Source organism: Uloborus diversus, chromosome 9 (assembly GCF_026930045.1).
Source record: "Uloborus diversus isolate 005 chromosome 9, Udiv.v.3.1, whole genome shotgun sequence".
Classification (NCBI taxonomy): Eukaryota; Metazoa; Arthropoda; class Arachnida; order Araneae; family Uloboridae; genus Uloborus; species Uloborus diversus.
The window spans coordinates 32,591,219-32,617,822 of NC_072739.1; the positions used below are offsets into that span (position 1 = coordinate 32,591,219).

Here is a 26,604-nt window from a genome sequence, read left to right on the forward strand (position 1 = left end):
TTGTAATAATACTGGGGTCTCAGTTTTATGATTGGCTTTGGGGATTGGGAGGGGGATCTTAAGCTTTGCTAACAAAGAGGACGAGCAAAAACAGCATAAATTTCAGAGACCTGAATTAAAAGTTTGATGGACTAGCAATTTTTTTAAAGAATGTGCCGCATAAATTTTTTTTAAATGTAGAAATTCTAATGTCAGAAAATTAATAAGTTGATAAGAACAATATAGAGTGTTGTTTCCCTAATTGTGTTAATGTGACTACTACTCTGCGCAGAGATTTGAACACTTAGGATACCACTATGTGGATCCTTGGCAACTGCCTGAAGTATAGGTTAGGCAACTACTGAAATGTGTTTCTGTTATTGGGCTTTACTAATGGTCAAAGCTGGGATAGTACAATAGACCGCTGGTCTGAGTGCTCGCGCTCATTTCAAGGGCTGCTTTTTTCACTTCATACTTCATACAAATTTGTTTACTTTTTTATAATATTTTTTTTGGAAATAAGTTTCAGTTTTTTGTAAAAAGTTTATTGTACTGTCAAAACAAAAGTCTTGATTGTTTCCTGCATTCTGTGCTGTGAAATTTAGGTTTTTTCTCCCCTAAAGGGAGGAGAGACAAAATATTTATATTTTTTATATATAATAAATATTTTTGAATTTCTGTACCATTCAGAGATCAATGAACCAAGCAATTAAATGGTGTGGGGAGAGAGGGAGATCTGTGAGTGTCGAATGTATGTTCATAGTTAAAATCTCTCGAGTAATCTTAAAAGAACCAAAACCACATTTTAGTTCCATCCTGCCAATCACAAAAAAAATCCTTGTCATTATCAGTACTACTGCTAAATTCATATATAGTCAGAGAGTATCAGTCTAATAGCATAATATTAGGTGATTGATTAGAACTTGCATCTTTACTCGAAAAATTCATTTTTAGAGGGGAAACCAAGAGAGTTATGTTTGGGATAATTCTCGCCAAAAATCAAGATAGAAATTAATAGACAAAGAAAAATATATATTGAAATCTGTTATACTGCAAAAAAACTAGAAAATATTGTTCATTTTGACTCATTTTCATATTTTTTATTTCATGTCTGTAGTTTTTTTTCTTTATTTACAATTCTTGTTTTATTAGTTCAGCGAGCATTACTTTATTATTGTCGATTTCTATCTCCTTCTGTGATCTATCTATCATGCTACAGTTACATAGATTTAAATGTTTTATGCATTTAGTTTATGTGTGTTTTTGCTACTTCAATTTGTTGCTTAATATCACAAGAAGCTTTAACACTGCATAAACATAACAGGTTCGTACTACGAATAAGATTAATAAGAGTTTAGATCGAACTAAATAAAAAAAAACCCACACCTTATTATAATAATGAAGAAAATTCCAGACCAAGCAACAGTCAAAGTATTTTTTTTTAAATACTTAATTTACTTAATCATTAGTCTCCAACCACTCTTTCTCAAAACAATTTTTTTTGGTTTGTTAATTTAGACATGAAAAATCGTGATAAGTGGCCTGTGGTTCTGTTTGATAAATGTTATTTTTCAAAATAATATGAAATATGAATTATACTTAAATGCTATATTGAAGAAAGAAAGAAAAGGAAGAAAAAAAAACTAGACTGCCGTGGTAAGCACAGATGTGGTATCTAAACATTTTGTCAACATTGAGTTATTGTCACCGGGTGGTAATTCATAATTTAGTTTACCAAAATCTCGAGTTTTTTGGCGATCTTTAAAGGGGAAATATTAGAAAAGACTATAGCAAAAAAGTGGTATCTGCATATTTTGCGTAGTTTGCTAAAACAATTTGAACGCAAGTGACAATTACGAAGCCTTTCAAGTGCTATTTGAGCAGTTACCCTTTTTTCCTTAGTAATTATGTAGATACAACTTTTATACCTTAGTAAAGCAGCATATTATTAATACATTATTAAATGTAGCAGTTTATTGTAACAGAGTACTAAAATTAGTTTACTTTTGAATAGTTGATATAGGTCGATAATAAAAACTAATTCAACTTTGCATAAAAATGTTCCAAGTAAATATTCAGCTTTTTCTATTTTAATTTCTACTTAAAATTCAAATTCTTCAAAATAAAATGCATGTAAAGTATTCACATTTAATTCTTTTATGCCAAAAAAAAAAAAAAAAGGCATTTCATTCTTTGGCAAACTTTATTTTTGTTTAAGTATCATCTGCTGTCAAAATTATCTTCATGCTCTGTAAAAATGAATCTAGAAAATAAAAAAAATATGAATGATAGTATCAACACATTCTTTGAATATAAAGAACAGAAAAGTATCATGGTTTACAGTTTTAAATGGCTGAAATTTTTAAAATGGTATTTTTCAGAAGACAGGTTCTGTTAGATTTGACAAACATTTGATTTTAACAAAATAAAGCAACAGCAAAATCAAGATAAAGCAGATATTTTCAGTATTATTTAATGATACATTGGGCACGTTTTACTGAGCTATTTTTGTCGTATATATGCAGATACCCCTAAAAAGGACTAACGAAGTATATAAAAAGGTTTTGAAGAGAAAATTTGTCGTAACTACATTCATTAATTTTAAAGAAAGACTTATAAAAAAATACGCTCTTACATATTTTAGATAAGTTATTTACGAAACGACTTCCTCGTGTTGAACATTTAATTAAGTCACAAATCAAAGAAACGAGTTGTAAAACTTTAATCATCAATTTCTCCTTTTGAGCTCTACTGCTGATACCACATCTGTGCTTAGCACAGCAGTATGGATAAAATTATAGCATAAGTATTGAGTATTTTGAAGATATTTTTTCATGTTTTTATTTCATATCTTTTCGTTGTAGCCTTTTTGTCTCTTAATTGTTGCTCAAATTAAAATTTTTTTAACAATGTAGTAAGGACAAAAGGTGTATAAGATTACAAACATGTTAACTGTCTCAGTTGTCTCGAAGCAGCATTTTGAACTGATTTCTATAGTTATACTATTGATATGATTTACCGGTAACAGTAGATAGATTAGATCAACTTTGTAGGGATGTATTGTTCATGAATGAACGGGTCAAAATGACCAACTCCTTAAAATGAATGATGTAATATGGTCTCTTAAAAAATGAATGAATGTTATTTTGAATGATTATATTTATTTCATAATTCTCTCTCTCATTTTATTTCTTATAATTCATTCATCTTTATTTCTTAAAAATATTTTGATATTACTTTCATATTTTGCGCATTCAAAATAATTTTTTGTTTTATTTTCATCTCTAACCATATTACACTTGGAGATACAATTTTTTGATTTCAAAAAGGAATGTACTATTTCACTTAAGCTCATATTTTGTTCTTTATTTGTATTACTATTTTTGTAGCATTGAAAATGTTTTAGAGGACGGTTTTTTTTTTTTTTTTTTTTTGACATTATGTCAGTTTTATGTGTTCATTTAAGTTTTTATGAAAGAAGGTTTTCTCATTTAAATTTGCACCAAGCAGGAGTAAAACTACAATTTTTCTAATTTAAAAACAGATATCCGACTACTGGGCCCCAAAGGAATATCTTACAAAATGAACTATAAGTGCTTTATACATGAAAATGTAAATAAAATATTTTTTGATTAAATTTTTTACTGGTGTATTTTTTTTTTTTTAACTGAAAGCTGATTACCTTTAAAGGAATATTAATGATAGAATGAAGCAGTTTCGCAGCAGGAGTAATTCTCGCAGAGATAACACACACAACTTTTTCAAATGAGTGATGTTGTTCAAATGAACAAGTTCAAGAATCGGGTAAAAATGAACGATCCTCTGATGAACGAATCATTACAAAGAACAATGCTGCCCATCTCTACAGCTTAAAAGACTTATACAACTTTAAAAAGAAATCTATTTTCTTCACAAATTTTAACATTGCTTGTTTTTAATTTCAAAAGCATTTTTTCTCCAGGCAGATTAAAATTCAAAACTTTCATTTGAAACATTTAATTAGCTTCACCGTGTGAATACATTTTTTTCTCCCAGAGATCAAGAAGAGGAAATCTGGAGACAAGACAACAGCATATTGGAAGAGTGGTTGGTCAAGTTATTCCTTCAATACTCCTTGCAAGTTTTGCTGAGTCTTCCTGTTTTTTCCTGGGTAAGAGACTGGGGTTGATCTTTTGTTACGATTTTGTTTTAAATGCAGTAGAACGGTCAAAAATCTGAATTGGGACCACAGGTAGTGCAATTTTCAAATTGTTTGGTTTTTCATAAATAATGAAGAAAATACTGTTCAGGAAAATAATATCATTGAATCAAATGAAGTGGTTATATGATATGTGACTGTAACATACGATCCAGTATGTAACTACAATATATAATTAGGTTTTTTAACAAAATTTAGAAAAAATTAACTCATTGTTTATTGAACATAAAGGAAATGAAAAAAATAGTGCTCTGTGAAGAACTATTATACAGTAATTAAACAAAGAAAATTTAATGAACTTCTAAAAAATACTTCATCAAACAAAGATAAGTGAATTAATTTCTGTTAGGGAAAACTGGCTTTCTCAGTTTTTCCTTACAGAAATTTTATTACATTTACATACATTTAAAAAAATCACTGATTTTCCGCTGAGAGAGCTTTGTGCATTAGGATTTTCATTAATTAACTTTCTGCAGGTATTATTATATTAGCTCGACTTCGTATTGGACATACCAGATTTATCCATAAATACCTCTTATGTAGTGAACCAGTTCCAACATGCATTACATGTTATGTAAATCAGACAATGTTACATATTTTATATAACTGCCCAAATTTTAATCAAATATGTTTTAAATATTTTAATAATTTTTACCCACCTTTGAAGGAGTTGCTGGGGGACCCCTCCCCCATCACAATTTGTACTCCTTCCTTTAGGAGATTGGATTCTCCTTTTTAATTTAGTGTTTGTCTCATCATTATGTGATTTCATCCTTTCCTTATTTTTCAAGATATTGTTTCATCCATTTTTTCTTTATCTACAATTTGTTTAAATGTTTTTAACGTTTATGTTCTTATCAGCTGTCCTTTTTTAATACTAGTACTTGAAGTTTTATGCATTTTACTTCAAAATATGCTTAATTTTACTTTTTTGAATTTATTCTTGAATGAAAAATAAATAGCATACAGTCAGATCCCGCTAAAACGGGATCCGACTGAAGCGAAATGGCTACAACGAGAGTTTTTCCCGAGTAATGATTTTTTTTTTTTTTTGCTGTCGCAAATTCCACGGCTGCAGCTCTAAAATTTTTGGAAAAGAATCGCGCAGTATTAATATGGGCTTCGTTGACACTAAATATTGGTTTCGTGAATGGACTTTCATCCCTTTAGAATCACTGAAACAGGAAATTCACTCACTGTACTAGTCTAAACATCGCTTTGCTTTCGATTATACAAATATCCACTCGGTATTTTTCATTCAGTTTTTTTCATTCTACATATGAACGTTAACGTTTATAAAATTGAATGGCACCCAAACGTTTTCTTTCAACTAAAGTTTCCGAAGAGGGGAAGAAAAAGAGAAAGTTTTTGGTGATTAAAGAAAGGTCAAAATTCTGGACAAAATTGAACACTTAAAACGTGCGTCGAAAGTAGCGCGAAAATTAGGTGTGAGTGAATCTTCAATTCGGACAAGTAAAAATCAAGAAAAGGAAATCCATAAAAATTATTAAGTTTTAATACTGAAGCTCGCAGAGTAGTGTCAAAGCAAAATACTAACATCATGAAAATGGAAGCTGCTCTTGCATTGCGGATTAAAGGGACTAGAAAGAAGGGTGTTCCCATGGATGGAAATGTTATTAAAGAAAAGGCTCGGCGACTGTGTACAGAAATTGCAGGTAAATCTACCCCCGCTCCAGCCGAAGAAAAAGAAAACATTGATGATCCTCAGGCAGACCCTCGGGTGTTGAGACATTTCATGCTAGTGCTACTTGGCTCAATAGATTTACTAAGAGAAGCAATTTGAAAAGTGGGATCCTTCATGGTGAAAGCGCTTCAGCTGACCTTGCTGCTGCAGAAGATTACGTAAAAAATGTTTTGCCTAAGATTATTACGGAAGGATGTTATCAACCTGAGCATGTCTTTAATGTGGACAAGACAGGGTTGTTCTGGAAACGAATGCCATCTCTTACATATTGATTTAAAGACGAAGATAAGGTCTCTGGGTTTAAAGCCAATAAGGATCGTGCAACTTTGGTTATCTGCGGCAATGCTGCTGACTTTTTGTTAAAGCCTTCTTTAATTTACAAGTCAAAAAATCTAAGGGCTTTAAAAAGCAAAGACAAAGGCACCCTGCCAGTTCATTGCATGCACAACTCAAAGGCTTGGATTACAAAAGCCCTCACAAACAGATGGTTTGTCGAATCATTCATTCCTCAGGTTAAAGATTATCTGAAGGACAAAGGTCTACCTTTCAAGGCCCTTCTGATAATGGACAATGCTGGATGGCATGCAACAAACCTTCTTGAGGAAGGCGTTGAAGTGCGTATTTTGCCACCAAACACGACGTCATTAATCCAACCCATGGATCAGGGCGTTATTAAAGTATTTAAAGTCATTTATACAAGGGAGTGTCTCCAAAATCTTGTGCAGGCAATAGACAGTGATGAAAATTTCAACCCGAAAGAGTACTGGAAGCAGTACACAATTGCCTCTGCACTGCGCAACATAGACACATCATTAAAAGCCATGAAAACACAGACAATCAATGCAAGTTGGAAGAAACTTTGGCCAGATGTCGTGCATGACTGTCGAGGCTTTGCTCCTGAAGACATTCACCATGAAGCAATTCAAAAGGCAGTGGAGTTGGCGAAGCACCTGTGTGGAGAAGGGTTCTGCAATATGAAGGAAGAGGATATCAATGAGCTCATCAACTGCCATGGCCAAGCTTCGTCAGATACTGACCTTGCAGAATTTTTTAAATCCGCAAGTGAGGAAGAAGACGAAGATGAAGAGGATGGAAAGGAGTTGCCTGCCCTGAATTTTGAAGTCCTTAACAAAATGAGCATACACGCAAGAGAAATGCTGTTGGAGACGCATGATCAGAATATGATGCGCTCTATTACTTTTGCTAATCTCCTTGCATCTGCAATGGCTCCTTACAACAATTTACTTGTCTTAGAGAAAGAAAAACTAAGGCAACCAAAGATAACATCCTTTCTGATAAAGAAGACAGATCCACCGAGAAAAACCTGGGATGATCCTAAAAAAGTCAAAGATGAACTCATCACTCTTTCTTCTTCTGACGAGTTGTCTGATGTGCATGAGCTGGCAGACGACTGATAACTTTCTGATAGCGCTGCATAAACCTTCTTCATTTTTTAAATTATAAATATATTTACTACATCTATACTGTTCAGTGCAGTAATAATGCTGTAGTGTACATACATGCTGCTTTATTTTAAGTTTCTCCTCCTCATTAATCATTGATTTTGTGCTAAATTACAAAATTTTATGTCAAATAATAACGCTTTTTCTAAAATACAGAAGTTGGTTCTTTGTAAAAGATACTCCAATATATAGTTAATAAATGGTTTGAAACCATATGAGGGGTGTTTACAAATGTCTGAAACAGTTGGGTATGCTTATAAAAAATTACTAAACATACCTTGTTCCACAACGCGAAATTCCGACTTACTCGAGGTGTCTTGGAACGCATCCCTCGCGTAAGTCGGGACTCGACTGTATAATAAAAAATCATTTGGAACAGTATAGCCCTCAAGGGTTCTTGCGCCATAAAAATCAAATAAACCAATCCTGCAGGTATTATTTTCTTAATACTCATTTAACACTAATGCGCTCACAACACTCATGCACATTAAATATCTCAAGTGTTAAAAATAATAAGAGATAAATGCTCTCAGTAATAAAATTTATTGATAACAAATTTTACTGATGGAGAGTTTTTTCAAAATGTTATAGGTGCTCTCTCAACAATGCCAGCTGTCCATGCATTTGCACTGTATGCAGGATTAGCTTTGTTAATTGATTTTCTTCTTCAAATAAGCTGTTTTGTTGCAATATTATCTCTTGATGCTGCTAGAGAAGAAGTAAGTATTAATATTTTGTTGATTTAAACACATATATTGCCCTCTTATTTATTATGATGTAAAATAGTTAACATTTTAATTCAAGTCTGCTGATTTTTATTTATTTATTTTAATGAAACAATACATTAATAGGTTCTTAACCTGGAGGGTACAGAAGAATTTCAGGGGAGGCGTGACAGTTTTCAGAAAATAAAATTAAAGCTAACTATACTTTGCTGCTAAATTTTCACACATGTCACATGTGAATATTTTCAATATATTATTTCAATATTATTGTCCTTTTTTGAGTATTTTAGTGCAATTTTCATCCACATATCTCTGTGAATCTTGAACCTTGGCAGTAGCATACTTCAAGACAAAATATCGAGCAAGACTAGACATTGAAAATGACCTCAAGTGCTTTTCCTCACAGTTAAAATTTACTATTCAAAAACTTGTCCTGAACAAACAGTAGCAGTCCTCTGAGCGATCTTATGAAAGTGACTGGTATTACTTGCCAATGTCGCTTAGATCCAAAATTACTTCAAAGTAATTTGTAGTTTGCTTTCTGAATATTTGATTTAATTTATTTTAATAATAATATATTAAAAATAAAGTTGTGTAGAGTAATATTAAAAGTTGTTTTCAAACTTATCTATTCTTTTTTAAATATAATAATTAGCTTTAGTTTCACAAATTTCAATTTTTCTGTTCCACTAGTATTGACCATACAGTCGGACCTCAATATCAGGTCACCCCTCGGGACTTTGCCAAATTGACTTTATAAGTGGAATGACTTTATAACCAAGTCATATATATTTTTTAATGAATAAGTATGTATATACGTTAATTTTAGCCAAATTTAGAACAGTCAAATACATCAGCTAATTAGGTTGTAATAGTTTAATCAATTTGAATCAATTACAATTTTGGAATCAATAAGAAATTTTAAAATGACTTTGAAAAATTTTCATTTAGAATAAAGCTGCATACAAATATGCCTGAGCAAAATACTGATGCACAACTGACCTCACTTGAAATTATCCATAATTTAGTGGAAGTGAACCTGTTAGGCAGTGAAATTATTCAAAGTGAGACAAAAGTGACCTTATAAGTGATTACTGTATTACAACATGACCATGTATCCAATACTTTAGAAAAGTGACCTTATATGCGAGGTGACCTTATAAACGGGCGACCTTATATTGAGGTCTGACTGTATATGGTAGTAAGAAGGGTACATAAACTCACATTAGTGTTCAAAGGGGGCTTAGAATCTGAAAGGTTAAGATCCTCTATACTAGTTAATCTCTACCTTAAACATTTATTTTATTTTATTTATTTTTTAAAAAATTTCTTTGACAGTCGGGTCGCTTAGACATCTGCTGCTGTGCCAAAATTGAAAACTCAGAACCACCTAGTCATAAGATGGGCTTTTTATACAACATCTTTAACAAGTATTATGCTCCTGTCTTGATGAAAAACTATGCACGATATTGTGTCGTAAGTATTACATATTATTTAGCCTGTGTATTTGTTCAAAATAGTTACTATATGATTTCTATGACAGACGATTTCTTAAGAAATGTCTTTCTTTAATTCAATGTTGGATGGAACTACAAGCTGTATTTCTCTATTTGTTCAGTATTTATCACAATGATTAACATAACCAATACTAAGTTAATTTCTGAACTAGTGTTTCAGGGGTGAAAAACTACCTACATAAAGTATTGATTTGACTTTTTAAAAACTATTTTCTTTAAATTTTTATATGGATTGTGTAAGAGAAATGTATAAGAGTTTGCATATTTTTTTAAAATTTTTTTTAGAAATGTATCTGAAATATTTATTTAAATACTTAGTTTGAAATATTGTTTTCTTTTCCTTCATTGCAGCTTTTAGTGTTTTCTTTCTGGTTGTGCCTTTCTATCAGTGTCATAGACAAAATAAATGTTGGATTAGATCAAAAACTGTCAATGCCAAAAGTGAGTTTTGTTTTAAACTTTGAAGCGTAATATAATTTAAAAAAATAAATGTGTTTTTTTTCTTTCAATTTGAATTAAAGCAGCATACATTTTAAGATCTTCTGATGTGTCCCTAACTGTTCCGCGGTTATTTTGGAAGATGTCAAAATGTAGTTTCTATTTATGACAATGAACACAGCATGACACAAGGATCAGGATATTAAATTAGATTTCTTTGTCATTTCAGGACTCTTATGTTTTGAAATACTTTTCCTATCTTGAAAACTATCTGTCCGTTGGTCCACCAGTTTATTTTGTTGTGAAGTCTGGGTACAATTATTCTGCTGTAGAGGAACAGAATGCACTGTGCAGTGTTGTTTTCTGTTCACATGAGTCTTTAGTCACCCAAGTATCCGATGCATCTAAATTCTCCAACATGTAAGTATTGTTTCTAGATCAAAATACTTAAGATTCGTTGTACTTTTCATTGTACTAATTTTTGAATTCAGTTCTATTATTACAGTAATATCCAGCATAATTATTAGTCTTCTTTTTGAAGTTAAAATAACTCATTGTTTAACTATTGATTTTATCAAACCTTTCGGTTCTTCCAAATTAAAACTTTGTTTCAATTCAGAATTATAATTTTCTATGTTTTAGGTTTTAAAAACAAGAGCTAATTTCCTTCCCTTTACCTGAAATTACTGTCCTTATCTGACCATAGTATTTTATAACTGTGCATAATAACATAGTAAATTCTGTGTTATGGAGGTCTGACGACGTCACACAAGAGCTAAGTGACCGTTAACCTTAAGAAAGTCAAGAACGAGAAAGGGAAGAGTGTATGTCCGTTCTGGAAAGTTGCTTAGCAGGAACTTGCTCAGCTTGACACTTTGAGCGGACTGCAAAAATCTTTTGTCATTAAAATTCACGAGAGGCTTTTTGTGTAACCATTAGCTAATCTGGTTATGGCTGTTTCAGAGGCTCTGTCTCAATTGAGAACAAATGAAAAGCCTATCTCTTTGCTCGCAGTAGTAAATTCTACCAACATGCAACTAACTATTTCAAGTTTTCTTGAAAATTACGGCAATTTGCTTTTTAATCCACTTATCCGGATTTTCTCCAGCTATTTTTGTGTGTCTATACCCCTTAAAATTCTTTAAAGTAATAGTTTTAAAGTTAACACATTCAACTTGTTTTTAAAACTAAAATGGAACTGAATAAGAAACTATCTTATATAATTAAAAACTGAGCTTATGTACCTATGTATCTATGTATGTATGTTCAAGTTACATCTCCCGAACGCCAATGAACTAAACATCAAACCAGGTACGGATTGATTCCTAATTTTCCCATCTTGATGTTTGGCTATTTAACATAATTCTCCGATAATAATTAGCGGAGAGATCAATCAAAAACTATTAATTATGACACTTAGTTTTTTAAATAAAATCCCTACTTTTTGAAGGCTTTCCTACATTCAAATTATTATTCAGTTCTTCATCTCAACTCTCCATAACAATGCTTTTATATTAAAATTTGTAGCTTGAAGAAAATCATTGAGACGAAAGATCTGTTACCATTTTTTTTCTCAAATATGAAGAAGTAAATATCTTGCTTTTGTTTTAAAGGCTTTTCCTGTAATCGGGGGATTTAAAATGTTTACTTTTTGGTTATTTTTCCGCAATCTGCCTCAAAATTTTACTGAATTTTTTTTTGGTTCAAGCCTGATTGTTGAACATAGGCCACTTTACGTAACTTTTATTTTCGAGGCGGACCATGCTAAGCCGGGTGACGTAGCTAGTAGAGTAATAACAAATGTTTTTAACAATGCATGATACTGTCCAATTACGGATTGCATGGAATTTTCAAACGTCTGGTAAGACGAATCTATAAACAATAAGGAGGAAAAGTAAAAATTTGATGCACATATTTCGCTCATTTGAATGAGACTCTGCTTCTGCAAAAGCTGACATCGGTAAAAAATAATAGATTCGACCATTTCCGGCTGTAAAACGGATGTTTGTCTTTCCATACAATCCGTGGTCAGACAGTACTAATCTTTTTTCTGTTGCAATTTTTTATTTTAAAATAGCTCTTTCAGCATGGTTTTTTTTTTGGGCCTTCAAAATTAAAAAAATAAAATAAGATAAAAGTGAAAATTTTGTTTATAATTGGACTAAAAAAAAGAACATTTGTGAATTTAAAAAAAAAAAAAAAATTGAATGAATTTTTTTGTGAATATTTATTAACAATACAGTCTGTGTTATAGAAGCTTCATTCTTCTCCTTTTATAATTCATTCTGAAAAAAGGGGAGGAAAACTTTTGGTGTTCCCATATTAATATAATAATGACTTTTAGCGTGAGCAATAACAGCTTAAAAAATTACTAGCATGAGACTGAAACTAATACTTTCAACAATACAGCTGTGGGTAAACTACCTCACAAATCTTTGTCAACTCAGCAGCAACCAACTAATTGCCAGGTTCAAAAAGTAACCAGTGGAGGGGGGGGGGGTAACTGTGATTTATTTAATGTAAATCATTCTTACTGCATGTATGTAGGAAAAAAAAGGTTTTTTCTTGATTTAACTAAGCTCTTACGTTCTACCAGTTTAGAGTGCCATACACTAACATATTGTCAGCATTATTTTCCTTATATATTTTATACTTTTAAATTTTTTTAATGAGTAACGCAGTTAGCATTAAGATGCTAGTAATATGATTTTCGCGTTGGTATCATTCATGAATATTCAGTAGATTTTCTTTTTCTTAAAAGAACACTTTTGATGTTTATGGGCTGAAAATTTGATTTGCTATTTCAAAATGTGTTCGTTAAGCTTTCTAACTATTGCATGTTTATTACCCTTTCAGAACATATATTGCTCACCCCCCAATGTCTTGGTTGGACAACTATATAAGTTGGTCAAATTCACAAGATCGGAGAAAAGGCTGTTGCAGAGTATATGCAAATGATTCTTCAAAATTTTGCCCACCGTCAGTGAAATGTGAGTTTCTACAAGCATGTTATAAAAAGTTGTTGTTGCCACAATTATAAAATGGCATTAATTTTATAAAATATAAAATGACTTTAGGAAAAGTTAAGTACAATAAATAAATGCTGAACATGTTGTTTTCAAATGCAAAACAAAATTATTATATTAAAGTATGTTAACACTTTTTTTAATAGAAATTTTTTTTCCTACATTTTAATTAATGTAAATTCGACATCAATCAGTGTATATATATTTGTAAGAACAGTGCTTTGTTTGAGAATATAATATTATTCTGCATAAAATTAATAAGAGTTTGGGCTACTCGCGAATCTATCAGATGCTTAACGATTGTCAAATAAAACATAAAACATGAGAAGGAAGAAAGAACCATTATTAGCTGTTGATTTTTAATAAACTTTAAAAGAAACAATTTCGACGAAGTGATCCAACATGACTACAATCGAAACTACAAGCAGGTAAAGTAAGACAAAACAACGTAAGTAGAAGTTTTGTCTTACTTTACTGTTCAGCACAAAGGTATTTATTTATCTTACAAGCAGGTACACAGAGTTCCTCAGTTCTTTTTTGTTCCGAGTTGAGAAGTCGGCATTCTGTTCCTCAACATATCCTCCCCTCTTTTGAGGCTACGAAGGCGGACTCAAAACCCTTTCCACATTACACAAGTTTAACCTATTTGGCTCTCAAACTATCTGTTCACCCCTGGTACGTTGAGGTGTCACAGCAGCAGGAGTTGACAGCTCGTCAGGAGACACGCCCGTCGGATTCACTGCTAGGCTCTGGAAGGGTCGAATTCCTAGACCTCGGAATTACAGCCTCTACAACATCAGGTTGACGAGCTTTTCCAACCTGCAAAAGAGAATCTAAAGAATTATTAGAGGTCAGTTCTAAAAACACTCTTTGAATTGGTCTGATCCAAATTTCAGTTTCAGTTTTTAACTGAACCGTTCGTATCTCGCCATCTTTTCCAGGAATCAATTCAACGATTCTGGCAAGTGGCCAATCTAAACACTTTTTATGATCATCACCTACTAGGACTATTTCTCCTAATTTTACTGGACGTCTTTCACCCTTTTCATTTTGATTTTGAATTAATTGACCAAGATATTCTTGACGAAATCATTTTCTCAACTCTTCTAAAAGTTTCATCCGATATTTAATTCTTTTGCGATAGTGCTCTGTATCGATAAGGTCAATGTCAGTTACTCGCCACTCAGTCTTTTCGAGCAAAAGCATGGCTGGCGTAGGAGGTTTTAAATCGTCCGCGTCTTCGGATAAATAGGTAAGAGGATGAGAATTCATGACAGATTCACAATTGCAAATAATAGTTAGCAATTCCTCGTAAGTTAAAACGGCTTTACCGAGTGTTCGTTTAAGCAGCTCTTTCAAAGTCCTAACCAGTCTCTCCCACCAGGCAGCTGTAGGAGGATTGAACTTCCAAGAAATTCAGTATATCTTAGTTTGATTTAACACTTGGTTCCAATCAATTTCGCAAAGGCTGTTAAAAGATCCCCTTTGAAATTTGCCGTTATTGGAATATATGACACGTGGCCGACCCCGTCTGGCCACAAAACGTCTAAGGGCAAGGAGAAAAGCATCTGTACTTAGAGAGAAGTGACAAGCTCAAAATGTACCGCGCGGAATATCGCACAGGTAAACAAAACCACCTAATGTTTGTCACCATGCTTAATATATAAGGGGCCAGCCAAGATCAACACACACAACCTCGAACACTGAAGCATCTTTCACGCGATCAGCTGGTAGTGACAGTGGATCAGAAAGGTGATAACGCTTGCATTTTATACAGTTCCTAACTACACTTCGTACAGTCTTTCTTCCCCTCACTATCCAGAATTTTTCTCCCAAAATACTAAGTAAAATTTGCTTCTCTGCATGCCAGTGTATCCGGGAATAATGTTCAATTAGTAGTTTGCTGAAAATACAATTATCAGGTAGTAATATCGGTGATATAAATGACGGTTTATCAATTCGCTCTGTAATGCGAGTTCTGACTCTAATCATACCTTATTCATCTTTGAAAGTACATATTACAAATGGAAATATCACTAATTTTAGGAAAGAAAGAAGACTGTAAGTCTTTAATTAAAAACTTCTCTGCATCTACCAACTCTCGCAATGAAAGTCTTCCGTGAGCTCTTGGAGTGGTTTGCATACTAGCATTAGATGCAAATTGCAAGACCCATGCCACTAATCGAATTATTGATTCAAAATTTGAAAATTTCTCGGCATACCAAGGCAGCTTATCAGCTCCTACATTCATGGCACTCATTTTGATTTTACGTCTTTCCAGATTTACATCTTTTTCGCAAAATATTTCATTAGAGGGCCAATTATTATCAGAATCCCTAAGCCGTATTGGTCCGTTCCATCGCTGAGATTTTTCTAATTGGAACGGAGTCCCTCCATGGGATGCTATATCCGCTGGATTTATGTTCCCCGGGACGTGTCTCCATTGCTCTGGAGAGGTTAACTTAAGGATTTCCTTTACCCAGTTTGACACGAAGATGGACCAATCACCATGTTCTCTAATCCACCATAAAGCAGTCATGGAGTCGCTCCAGAATGTAACCTTCATATTAGGCAAGTCAAATGCTTATCTGATGGAATGAGCCAATCTGTTGCCGATACAGCAAGCCATAAGCTCCAATTTTGGTATTGACATTTCTTTAATTGGTGCAACTCGTGATTTGGCTTGCACAAAATGAGCCTTAATTTCATTATATAATTCAGTTCGTAAATATGCACAAGCTGCATATGAGCACTTACATGCATCGACGAAAACATGTAATTCTGAGCTCTCATTTGTTTCCATGTACCTCAGTGTTGTTAATTCGTTAAGATGAGCTAGCTGCTTCAATCAATTGGAGAATTTTTTTTGCATGTCTAAGGGTAAGGGGTTATCCCAACTTAATTTATTTTCCCATGCATCTTGTAATAACAATTTGGGCAATAAAGTTATAGGATTTAGGATACCCAGCGAATCAAAAATTTGCTGAACCATGGACAGAACAGTTCTTTTAGTTTCAACTTCATCAGTTTTTACATGGGAAGGAATACTACATCTAAGTGTGTCTTGTTTTAAGTTCAAGATCATACCTAAAAGTTTCGTATCACGTGTAGAATTGGAAAGGTAAGAACTAGAAACGTTGCCTTCCCAACTTCGTAAATTAAAACAAACTGTACTCGTCAATTTCTGCGCTTTAGGAACAAAGTCCTCTAATTCTTCCAAAGTTGACACACCCGTAATGCAATTATCAACATAAAAGGAGTTACGAAGTTTTATGGCAATATCTGAATATTCACCGGGTGCATTTTCAAGTAAATGATGTATGGAAGCCATTAAAAGAAATGGGCTGGTAGTTATTCCAAACACAACTCTACAGTGCCTGTAAACCTTATAATCTTCTTTTTCGGAAGGCAAGAAAAAGCGTAAAAAATCGCAATGCTTGGAAGCTATACTAATTTGAAGGAATGCTTTTTCAATATCTGCCGATAGGCCAATAGGATACAATCTAAATCTATCTAGAATGTCTGGGATCAGTTCGATCAAATTCGGGCCTTTTATAAGACAGTCATTTAAGGAGGGTTGGTTACATTCTCTTGACGAAGCGTCGAATACAGGTCTTATTTTTAAAGTCTCACTAGATTCTTTAATTATGGGTCTATGGGACAAGTAATGTCCAGAAGCATCTAATTCCTCATCTGGAACCTTTTCTATGATTTTTAGCTTTTCCCATTCATTAAAAACTTTTATATTTTCATTAAAGTAACCACATTTAATTGCGCCTTTACACATGTTCTTATGGCTCTTCAAAGTTAAATTTTTATTATTGGGCAACTGAACCTCACACTTAAATGGCAGCAACAGTTCATATCTTCCACTGGGAAGAATTGTTAAATGATCTTGAAATTGCTTAATAGTATCAGATAACTCATATTTTTTTCTAGCATTCTCCCATGGATCTGTTATTCCCATAACATCAAGATCCCATAATTTATTCACTTCGTAGTTCATAGAATGCAAGGATATAACATTAGAAACATCAATACATAAATTACTTTCAACACATAATTGTTTAGATTCAAAATTAGATTTATGCAATGCATTACTTTCTTTTCTTGTTAAAGTATTACCAAACTTTGTTTCTATCATAACCAATCCGGAATTCAATTTCAGAGACTTACCTTTTATGATCATTCCAACAATATCTGAACCCAACAATAACTCGATTTCATGATTCTTGAAATTAACATCAGACGCAAACATCATATTTTCATTCAATTCATCTAATGTTAAATGAGCACTAGCCTTTGGAATAAAGCCACATATTTTCTCCTTGGATAAATCTTAAGTTTAATAGTAAACAAGTTCTGCAAATCACATACTTCAATTTCATACACATCGTGAGAACGGGGTTCAGAGGTTCTCCCCCCAAATAGGCCATGAACAATACTTTGTTTACACTTGGATTTTAACTTAAGATCTTTAATTACATTTCTACTTAAATAAGAAAGTTGAGAACGTGTGCCTATTAGAGCTCTTACTAACCTTTCCTTATCTCTTGTTTTAATTTTAACAATTAAAGTCATTAACAAAACATTTTCAATTCTAGAGCTGTTTGAGAGAGCATTAGTTGGCACAATAGCATTTTTGCTCTCATTAAGGTTTGTCTCATGGTCAGGACACATCAAAATAAAATGATTTTTGTCACACTTAATACATTTGTTTTTAAATTTACAATTTCTAAAAGTGTGCCCTTGTCTTTAGCATGAAAAGCAGGCTCCTTTCTGTTTCAGTAATTTTCTCTTATCTTCAAGAAACAACCTTCTAGCAAAATAACATTCCTGACTTTGATGTTTTTTATCACAAAAGATACATAAATTCTCTTACCTGAAATTTGTCGACCTGTACTTACGTGAGCTGCCGCGGAAGCAATATTATCAGAAGCACTATCGCACATCACCGTTTCCTTTTTCTTCTTACTCTGAATGTGGTCAGCTCCAAACCCGGTACGGGCGAGCACTAACATTTCTTATCACTTCGGATTTCATTTCGTAAAAACATTAATAATTTATCTAACGAACACACGCTATCATGTTGAGTTGATTCTTCCGACGAACGGCTTCTTTCCCACGCACGAAGAACATTTTCTGGAAGGCACGACTCTACCAGTGGTTCTAGAAAATCGGCGAACTTCTCTTTTGTTCTACCTAAATTCTCCAGGGACAATAATTTGCTCTCTAATTAATCATATAGTTCACCAAGGTCATATTTGATTCAACCTGCAGAATTTTTCATAACTATTTATAGCAAATCTCTAACATAAATTTGCACTAATGATTCTTCGCGGCGGAACCGCTCCTTGAATTGCATAATAACTTTCACATAATTTTCTTTTGTTGGCGGAAAAGTATTCACCAGCCTCGCTGCCTTTGAATCAGGTACAACACACTGTAATAGATATTGAAATTTAGCTTCACCTACAATATCGACGTCTTTGTGAATCTTTTCAAACTGGCTCCAAAAGGCCTGTTTGAAAATATTCTTTTGGTTCACCATTGAATTTTCTTAGCTCAAGTTTAGGAAACTTAAATTTTCTTTTTTCAACACGCGTATTTTCTTCATTGGTCGAGATATCTTCTACTTTATAATTTTCCAGCAAAGTCGAAAGTTGACAAATCCTATCTCTGTATTCTTCTGCTTGTTCAAAGTCTTCGGAATATTCCTGTTCATACTTTGTATCACTTAAAAGTTCCGTGGATATCTCTTCTTGAATTGATTCTAAACGGCAAAACTTATCTAGCAACTGCTTCAAAAGAATGTTAGCTTCTTCACATGTTAAGCTTTCCGTTTTCAGTTTGTTGGATATATTATTGCAGCATACAGTAAATGACTGCCCAAGAGACTTCCTTTTTGTCTTCAAAACTGTTAGATCCGTACTGGATCAAATTTTAAAGCGAATTCAACCGTTAACTATCGCTTCACGTTGGGCGCCAAAAACACATATGTAAGAACAGTGCTTTGTTTGAGAATATAATATTCTTCTACATAAAATCAATAAGGGTTTGGGCTACTCGTGCATCTATCAGTTGTCAAATAAAACGTGAGAAGGAAGAAAGAACCATTATTAGCCGTTGATATTTAATAAACTTTAAAAGAAACAATTTCGCCGAAGCGATCCAACATGACTACAATCGAAACTACAAGCAGGTGCACAGAGTTCCTCAGTTCACTTCAGTTCTTTTTTGTTCTGAGTTGACAAGTCGGCATTTTGTTTCTCAACAATATATACATATTCTAGATACTTGAGGGTTAATAGCTTTTCTAAACTAATATGGGGGAGGGAGAATTTTTAATATGCACCTAGGTGAGTCAAAATTGTAGATGGTTCTTACAAATGTCAAAAAACTTTCATATCCCCCCTCCTCATCCCCAAGCCATTTATTTTCTGTATCAATTTTTACACACCTAATGATTATTTCTGCTTGCCCTAAAGAGGATATATTATGGATCAAATTGGCATAGTATTAAAGAAGTGATTTTAAAAGGAGGGCTATTGTCTGGTCCCCTTCCTGGTGAACCTGTTCAAAGCAAATTTGGGAATGCACTTACAGATTATGTCAGTGCAGTTTTTTTTTTTTTGCATAGCGCAAATTTTCTTGTTTTGCAGATAGGTTCCGTATTCTGTAATGAATTCAATATATAATTTCATTGAAAATTTGGAAAAATGATACTGGATTGATGTTTTGATTTACAAGCATAAGTTAGTTCAAAAGGGCTTGTATGCGTATGCATGTGAACTCTTGCATTTTTGTTTTGTATACTTCATTTAGTTTAACTTAAATGCAAAAACAAATGACATGAATCAAGTAAATTATTAATTTCATTTGTTTTTCAATATTTGAAGCATGTCTTTCTTTAAAAAATGGTTTTTTATTTCTTTTATAGCTCCCTATTGTCAGTCGTGTGGAATTACAGATCAAAAAAACTTAAGGCCAACACCTGATAAATTTAATTCTTTCTTACTAGCCTATCTAAGTGAAAACCCTACACCTGATTGCCCTGTTGCGTAAGTATAAGAATATGCTATCTGCTTCTACATTTACTTAAATTTTACTGCAAGCAGAGTACTTTATGAAGTTCATACAAATCCACGAAAGTCTGAGTTTTAATTTGTCACTCTCCATTCTTTGCTTTAGAACCTTAATTTTTGAAAATACTTAAAATGCAGCTATTTGGAAGTTATTCAAAAAAAAAAAAAAAATCATGAATTCTCCAAATAATAGGGGTTTCCCCTTTCCCTACAGGGTTAACAACTACAGATTCAAATAGATTTTTGGGGGCAGATTTAATAAAATAGAATGGAAAATTTTACCTTTATAAAATCGATCAATATTTTTTTTAACTTGAATTTTGATATAATACTTTGAAAGCTTGGTAGCCTATTAATTACAGTGTGCCCCAAAAGTTTAGAGACAACCAGGTTTTCACATTCTAAATGTTAAAAAGAGAGAAAAAGAAAGTAACAAATTCAAAACAATTTAGAATCATAATAAATATTAGTACAATATTAATACTTTATAAAAATCATATTTTACAATTAGACTTTGTGCTAAAAATTCAACCTTAAATTTTACTGTCCCAATAGTTAATAGACCTTATCCTTTTGAAGATCAAATTTTTAAGGCATTTTTCCTAATAACTTCAAAAACTCGATCAAGCATACTGAAAACGAGGTTGAAGAACATCTGGCTTTAAAGAAAACCAACAAAATTGCAGCCAAAAATGAACTGTTGCAAACTGCCTCCCATTAGCATATACATCTCGAGCTAATATTCTTCACAAATTCTCTATTGGGTTTAGATCAGGACTGCCCAGTCCATAAGAGTGTTTTAGTTTTGTCTAAACATCACTGCATTGTAGAATTAGACATGAATTGAGCAATTGTCTTGTTGGAATAACCATTGGTTTCCACCAAGCAATTTTCCAAATTCAGGTAACTGTACTTCAAGCGTTTTCTGATAATCTTTGGAACATAGATAACCTTTCAAAAAAGATATATTGCTTGTTCCATTGAAAGAAAATGCTCCCCACACCATGAGTGAAGCTCCCCCTTGTTGTCTGCTGATAAAAGTTTGGGGTTCCTTACTAATCTACCACCTAAATTAAATTTCTTTTCATTATTGAAAGAGCATTTAACTATTCATTTGTCCAATTGATGTGATTTCGGGCTCACTGAACACAGGCATCTTAATGCTGTTTTGAAAACTTCGGCTAATGACGTATTTTGCGATAAACAAGAAATGCAATTGCCTGCAGCTATGGATGTAATGTTGATTTTGACACTAGGAAGCTTACTTCTTTACAAACTGACCATATAGAGAGGCTCTGGGTTAATCTTACCAGATAAATGTCTTGTTGTTCAGTTGTTTTCTTTGATCTTCCAGACTGAAAGTTAGTTTCAAATCTATTATCGTTTGACAAAATTTGGTAAATATCAGCCCTACTGCATCCAATTTTACTTATTAGCTGATTTTTTTTTTTTTAAAGTCATTTATTTATTCAAGCTTTTATGCAAATGTATCAAGTACAGTTGACTCTCTGTTTAACGACTTTCAAGGGAGCACAAAAAAAATTGTCCTTAAGTTTAATGCAACCTTAAATAGAATGCTTTTAAAACTACAGTGGAGCATCCGGGACCGTGAAAAGCCGTCTTTAAATAGAGAAAGTCGTTAAATAGAGCGTCATTAAACAGAGAGCCAACTGTATTTCCAAACGTATTTTTCTGTGCCTAAATTTAATTTTCCTGTAATTTCGAGCTCATTTCATTTCATACTAGTGTGTTTTAAAGGGATTGCCACACATTTTGGTTGAAGTGAAATCTGTTTCTTTTAAGTGTTTGTCATGATGCAGCTAGTTTTATAATTTAGTCTCAAAAATGTGTGCTTGCATAGTGCTTAGCATTATTTTACTTTCTGTAAGTATACTGCTCGATCACCTCAGTTGATGTCAGGCAAAGCTTTATCGAGACATTAACTTAAACATTTAAAAATATTTTTATTTATTTAAATGACTTTTTGTTTTAATGTAACAGTATTTAGGTCAAATTTTTCAAATACAAGCCAATATTCTGTTGACACTGTATCATCTTTTAATTTGTGTCCATTAACTTAACACCTATTTTGAATGTACCAAATTTTGTGAGCATAAGAAAAATAAATCATGTGATGTGGTTAATTATTATTATTATTATTATTTTTTTTTTTTTTTGTTACATTTTTGAAGCAAATCTTTTATTAATTTTTTAGTGGTCATGCTGGATTTTCACAGGCTATAGAAATTATTGGAAATGATACAGTTGGAGGTAAATTTAAGATTTTGATGTTACTAATGAGCAATATATTATAGCTTAAGATTCATATTTTATAGAATAAGAAGGAATCCTTAATTCCTTATCACTTATTTGTTTTGCTTTTTTTAAATATTCATAATATAAATTAGTCTTCAAAATCTTCTTGTTCAGTGACTTGGAGAAAATAGAAAATTTACTTATTTATTTTGAATAATGAAATTTAAAGTTTTTGGAAAGAATGAAAAATTTAACCATAGGTTACATTTTGTATTTCTGTGTATACTAAGTCTTTTCTTTTAATTGTTTGCTGGTCCGATTTATTAAATTGCTTTGAATAATTCATTTTGAGTCAAATTATGGATGCAGTTTTACTCAACTTTCTCAAGAAAAATTTAGAATCCATCCAAACATCATTTCCAAAACATATTATTATTTTTTTACGTAAGAAAAAATATCTTGGTAATTGGTGTTTTGTTTTTATAATTATTTACTTTTGGTTTAGAAACCGATAGGAAAAAAAAGTACAAATCAAATTGCTAGCACAGTGGGAAGTTTATTGTTGAAATGATTTAATACAATAATTTAGCCTTTTTATTGTGATAATTTTTCATCTAAGAATATTTGGAATTCGTCAAGGGTCAATGTTTGCTAGTAAAATGTTTTTAAAGAAGTCATTTTTGCAACATTAAATTTTGGAAAAGCTGTGGGCTCTCACTTACTTTTATTAATGATCTATTACTTAATTCATTATTCACAATTTAATTGTTAGTGGTCTGATTTTTGACACAAAATTACTCGGTTCCTTAAAAAGTAAAATCATTTTTCTCAAAGCTAATTTAAAATTTAGACATTTTTTGCAAATATCCAGCATGAAACTTAATTTCTTAATATATAAAAATTTTTCTAGCCACTCATTTTTTGACGTATCATACTATATTGAAGACATCCGATGACTACACAGAAGCCTTGAGGTGGGCTAGAAAAATTGCTGACAACATTACCCTCACAATCAAGTCGACTAATGTCAGCGATCCCGTTGAAGTTTTTCCATACAGGTAATTGCTTCTTTTTCTTGTGCATTAACCCCAACTATTTATTCAACTCAAGTATAGTGATTAAAGAAATGAAAAGGAAATTTTATGTACTACTAGCGGTACCTGCACGGCTTTGCCCGCAGTAGAAAATTAAAAAGTCATTTGATTCGCCTGTATATTTACAAATAATCTATGATGAATTTCTAGTCAATTTGCTATGTTCATTTGCTGGTCCATAGTCGCATACAGTAGTTTGCTCGTTCATGTTATGGTAATTTGCTAGTCCATGTTATGATAATTATGCTCGGTAAAATCTTCTTAAAATTAGAATAGAAAAAGAACAAACTTGAACTTTCGAAAAATTGCTTTGAGGTGCTCACTAGGGTTTTCAATCCCACACCGAATTCAGTCCCACAGGATTTAGGGATTGTAAGAAATCAATCCCGTGGGATTTCGCGAGATTGACTTAACAGTCATCCAGAGATCCAGACATGCAGACTTTCAGCTTTATAACTTATTCATGGCCTGTATTTAAGAAGGAAAACTAGTTTAAGAAGCCTAAATTTTAGTGTTTTTAGTAGGAAAGAAATAATCAGAATTTCTTTAAGCTTGGAGGACTTTTTATTCATCTTTTGAAGTTCACCTTGTGATTTTTTGAAGTCATTTCCATCAGAACTAGTGAAGTTAGAAGCTGCTGTCCATCGGCGGATGCCATCAGAGCTTGTTGCTGGTTGGCATTACCTAAGCCATAATTTCTCTTTCTCATAAACAATGTATTTCCCTAGAATATGAACCTAATTATGATCAGAAAAGTTGAAAATTACACGTTTTTGAGGTGTTTGATTACAATGTCATGTTTTTCTACAATTTTTTTTCACATTTCTTGCATTAAAAAAAAAGTATTTTTATTAATAATATCATCAAAAAGTTAGGTTCATATAGAGTATAATTGAATAAAGAATATTCACAGTATTTCAAAATAATTGGTCAAAAACTTTTTAAGCTAGACTGCCCACCAGTTAGAAAAAAAGTTGATTCGAGAAAAAAAACGTTTAAAAAAAAATGTTGTAAACGTTTTCCAATCTCCGCAGTCACTTTAAGTAATCATAGTACTAATCGGAATTTTTCACTGAAATTTTAGCACCATTTTTCTTAAATAGTTTTACTAACATTTTATGACAAAAAAAAGTGGATATTTCAACCAGTCTAAACTGGTTTCCCTCTTTAAGGGGTGGATTTTTAAGGTTCAAACCTGCTCTGAAGTTTTTCAAAATTGTTCCAAAACATGTTTCTTACTATGCTTTTTTTTTTGCTTAACAACTTATTATTTCTGTTTTATCTTTTCTTGATTGATTTTTTTCTCAATTTCATTTAAAAACGATGTTTTTACTATTGACGAACTGTATAACCAAGTGCTTCATCTTCAGTATTCATTTTCATCGTAGTTATTATGAACATCATTTTTCACAAAATAATACAGCATTTTTCTTTAGATTTTGAACATTGTGACAAACACACCAAAATTCTTTAAATTTGAAAGTGCTAAACTCTACATTTTTAAAGTGTCGAAAAACATGAATATAAGAAATAGTACTTCAAATACGCGTACATGAGTACACACATGTTTTTTTTAAAAATGATTATGAAAAAGACATCAAATACTTAACAGCAGAGAAGTAATGTAATGGACAAGTCAATTTTTTTCATTTATTGGATATGTCACTTTTTATATTAGCTCATATAAATGTCCTTAAAATAGCATCCCCTCTTTTAAAGAATTTACTGTAACAAAAACCAATAGTTTATATGAATGAAATCAAACTTTATTGATCATATGAGGCAGTGAGAAGCAAAGGGATGTAAGTGGCAAAATTAAAAATTGGAGATAACCAATACATTTAGTAGGGGAACCTCTCCTCTGTCTTAGGGCATAGTACTAGTAGCCCTGGTAGATGCTTGCTGTACAGCATAGTTTAGGAAAAAAAATCAATGTAAACCTACCTGGGATGCTATATTTAAAAACTTGAAAATGTCCACTTACATCCCTTTGCTTCTCACTGCCTCATATGGATTTTCTGAGAATTATGTAGGTAAAACCTTCCCCGAAACAAAAGTCTCATTACAGCCCTGAGCTTATTATAAGTAGGATGATAAGTGTTTGCCAGTCTGGCTGAACTGTTCATCAAGTTTTGAGAGTTTAGAATCTCAAAATGACTTTTCTAAAACGTATTTTCTAAAAAGCAATCATTCTAATTTTAAAGATTTTTTTGCTGAGACATATAATGCAAAGCATTTGTAGCTATAACTATGGCCATTGTCACAACTGCTTAATTTGTCTGCCATGGCTTTTTTTCACTTTGTAGTCAGCCCTCGTTGTTTCAAATCCAGACTTAACTGTGATAAGTGGAAGTATATTTGTTATTTAAAAGTCAAATAGTTTCACAGTTATACCACATTATGACAGGGTTGGCTTTCTGCCGGCAGAAACTAGTTTTTGCCGTGCCAGTGGCAGAAACTGGTTATAACCGGTAAAAACCGGCAGAAACTGGCAAAAACTTAAAAGCAACTTTAATTACTTAAGTGGTTGCTAAATGATATTCGTTTAAGTAAACTAAAAAATTAAACTTCATTTCATCATTTAAAAAAATAAAATCCTATGCTAATGCCCTTGATTTAGTTTGAGAAGGGGACTTTTCAATTGCAGATGCTCGTAATGTTTGGGTTAATCTAACAAAGGACGAAAAATCATATAGGTGCTCAGGAAAGAGGAGCCACATACAAAATTAAAAGGCATGTCTGATATTAATTTGCTCACTTATACGCTCCATCTAAATTGTTTGTGATCGAAATTATCATGTGCTTCAAGAAGAAAGGGCCAGAATTTTACTTGCCAATATTAACATAGATTTTGTACCTTATGTCACAGCTTTGCGAAACAAATTGGCCCTATTTCTCGAAACTTATTTTTCCAGTTGAATTTCTCCCGCTACCCCAGTTACTACATGGTGGACCAGTTAAAAAAAAAAAAAAATACAATAGATGAAAGTTTCACGAACATTGCTTGTCCCTTCATGCATTGCCTGCTAGCTCTTCTGTTGCAGGAATATTCTAAAGTTTCTCATTTGTACATATTAGATTGAGAAACTGTTTAGATTTTAGAAACCACCTTTTCTAA

The 26,604-nt window shown here is 32.4% G+C and overlaps 1 protein-coding gene across 1 annotated transcript in view; it reads left to right on the forward strand.

The window, feature by feature from the left end:
* LOC129229258 (NPC intracellular cholesterol transporter 1-like) overlaps positions 1-26,604 on the forward strand; it is a 117,421-nt gene that overhangs the window by 71,117 nt on the left and 19,700 nt on the right. The window contains exons 13-21 of the mRNA XM_054863528.1: positions 4,015-4,129; positions 7,937-8,064; positions 9,409-9,546; positions 9,939-10,028; positions 10,255-10,445; positions 12,882-13,015; positions 19,992-20,112; positions 22,352-22,407; positions 23,303-23,450. Of these exons, the coding sequence (XP_054719503.1) occupies positions 4,015-4,129; positions 7,937-8,064; positions 9,409-9,546; positions 9,939-10,028; positions 10,255-10,445; positions 12,882-13,015; positions 19,992-20,112; positions 22,352-22,407; positions 23,303-23,450 (1,121 nt within the window). The remainder of the gene's footprint in view (positions 1-4,014; positions 4,130-7,936; positions 8,065-9,408; positions 9,547-9,938; positions 10,029-10,254; positions 10,446-12,881; positions 13,016-19,991; positions 20,113-22,351; positions 22,408-23,302; positions 23,451-26,604) is intronic.